The sequence below is a fragment of the Wasmannia auropunctata genome, unplaced genomic scaffold, assembly GCF_000956235.1.
Source record: "Wasmannia auropunctata unplaced genomic scaffold, wasmannia.A_1.0 LD336078.1, whole genome shotgun sequence".
NCBI lineage: Eukaryota > Metazoa > Arthropoda > Insecta > Hymenoptera > Formicidae > Wasmannia > Wasmannia auropunctata.
The window spans coordinates 295,094-297,023 of record NW_012026812.1 but is presented as its reverse complement, the minus strand read 5'-3'; the positions used below and the strand labels follow the sequence as shown (position 1 = coordinate 297,023).

General features: G+C 43.2%; 1 protein-coding gene across 1 annotated transcript in view; it reads right to left on the bottom strand.

The window, feature by feature from the left end:
- Window positions 1-806: 806 nt before the first annotated feature.
- LOC105449072 (protocadherin-like wing polarity protein stan) overlaps window positions 807-1,930 on the bottom strand; it is a 10,725-nt gene continuing 9,601 nt past the window's right edge. Inside the window, exon 4 of the mRNA XM_011688068.1 lies at window positions 807-1,527. Coding sequence (XP_011686370.1) covers window positions 807-1,527 — 721 coding nt within the window. The remainder of the gene's footprint in view (window positions 1,528-1,930) is intronic.

Sequence of the window (1,930 nt, the reverse complement as noted above, 5' to 3'; positions counted from 1 at the left end):
TACGAATGCGTAAACTCACAAACATGTTATATATAATTAAAATAACACTATTCTAAATGTTAATACTAACATCAAATTATATCATTTATTTAATATTATTTGAGAAAAATTATTAGAATGTTAAAAACCAAGCGTTCATAAAACTCATTAAACATAAAGTCGCAACCTTATTGTCCACGAGTGCATGTAGTGAAATGAATTAAAAAACAGACTCATTAATCGTGGGCACATTAATAAAGGGCATACAAATATATGGACAGGCACAGTAATAGGGGGGCCCTTAATATGGCCATCGCGCCGTGGAGGGGCACACTAATAGGGACAAAAACATTGTTTTTATTTTTGTTAAAATATATTAAAATATTAATATTTTTTACATAAAAAAAATTTCATAAGAAAAAGAAATATTTGAAAAATCGATAGTAACTTTAAACAGACAAATTGAAAGCTACAGTATTTAGTAATTAATTCAGTAATAAACAAATTTTCTTAAAGGCACACTAATAGGGACACTTACTCTATTCGATTTCAAATCTTACAGATTTGAAAGCGAACTCGAATCGAATCTATCTGTGATTCGATTCGATTTGATTTGAATTCGAACTATTCGCACACCTCTAATTTTAATGTCGAAGCTTTTAATGTCGATTTACTTCGAAATGTCAAAGCCTTCGAAGTAAATCACCAGCCCTACTTTAAATATTTCCTCTAAACTTTCATCCACACCGATTTACATTTTCAATATAACATTTCGTCATTTTTAACCGCAATAAAATAACGATGTAATAATCGACGAGAGGGATTAATTAATACCTCGAGCACAGTTCACGATCCAACTGCTTCGTCGTGTAGATCCAACCGGTCTCCGCGTTCACGGTGATGGGGAAGTTCTCCGTGGAGGCGCCGGTGAAATCGCGCGCGCCGATGGTGTACCTGATGAGCGCGTTCTTACCCTCGTCGGCGTCGTACGCTTGCACCCGCAGGACCGAGTATCCCAGCGGCACGTTTTCCGACACCGACTCCTGGAAGTGGCTGGTGTAGAACCTCGGCGCGTTGTCGTTCACGTCCCTGACCATCACGAGCAGCTGGGTGGTGTTGGAACGCGCCGGCGAGCCGCCGTCCTGGGCGCGTATGACGATCTTGTAGCTCCTGGTGGACTCGTAGTCGAGCGGCTTGACCAGGGTCACGTAGCCGTTCATCGAGTCGATCGAGAAGGTGTTCTGCGTGTTGCCGCCGATGATGGCGTAGCGGACGACCGCGTTGGCGCCGGCGTCCGCGTCCGTCGCCTGGATGTGAGCTATCACCGGGTTGGTCGTGTAGTCCAGGTCCTCCGGCACGGCCGCCGAGTACGTGCGCTCGGTGAACTGCGGGTAGTTGTCGTTGTCGTCCAGCACACGTACCACCAGGGTGGCGTTCGCGCTGCGTCGCGCCGACGGTGGTGTTGCTTGATCCGTAACGCTGAGAATCACCGTGTAAATCTCAGTTTGCTCGCGGTCGAGCGCAGTTCGCGTGGTGACCACACCGGATCTGAGAAACACAACGCATTATCGTATATAAGAAAATAACATGTAAGAATCATGCGAAAGAGTGACCCAAAAAATCGCTCGTTTTTCTGGACCCTCGATTTTGAGACTGAACTGTGTGCCAAATGATACCTTATAATGAGACATTAAGGGGATCCTAAACCCGAGATCGAATTCCAAAAATTCGCTGTTTTATCGACGATTTGTGAGTATGTATGCGTGCGATATTGATGTAGTAGTGTGTAGTGATGTGTTCATATTTACTACCATATCGATATCTCACGCACACATCGTAACAAATTTTCAAGAACATACAGCTTTTTTATTAGGCATCCAAGCTTAATTTTATCAACTCAATATTGTTTGCACATGTAATTCGTAGTTCCGGCTGGTATCATTTTGTACCA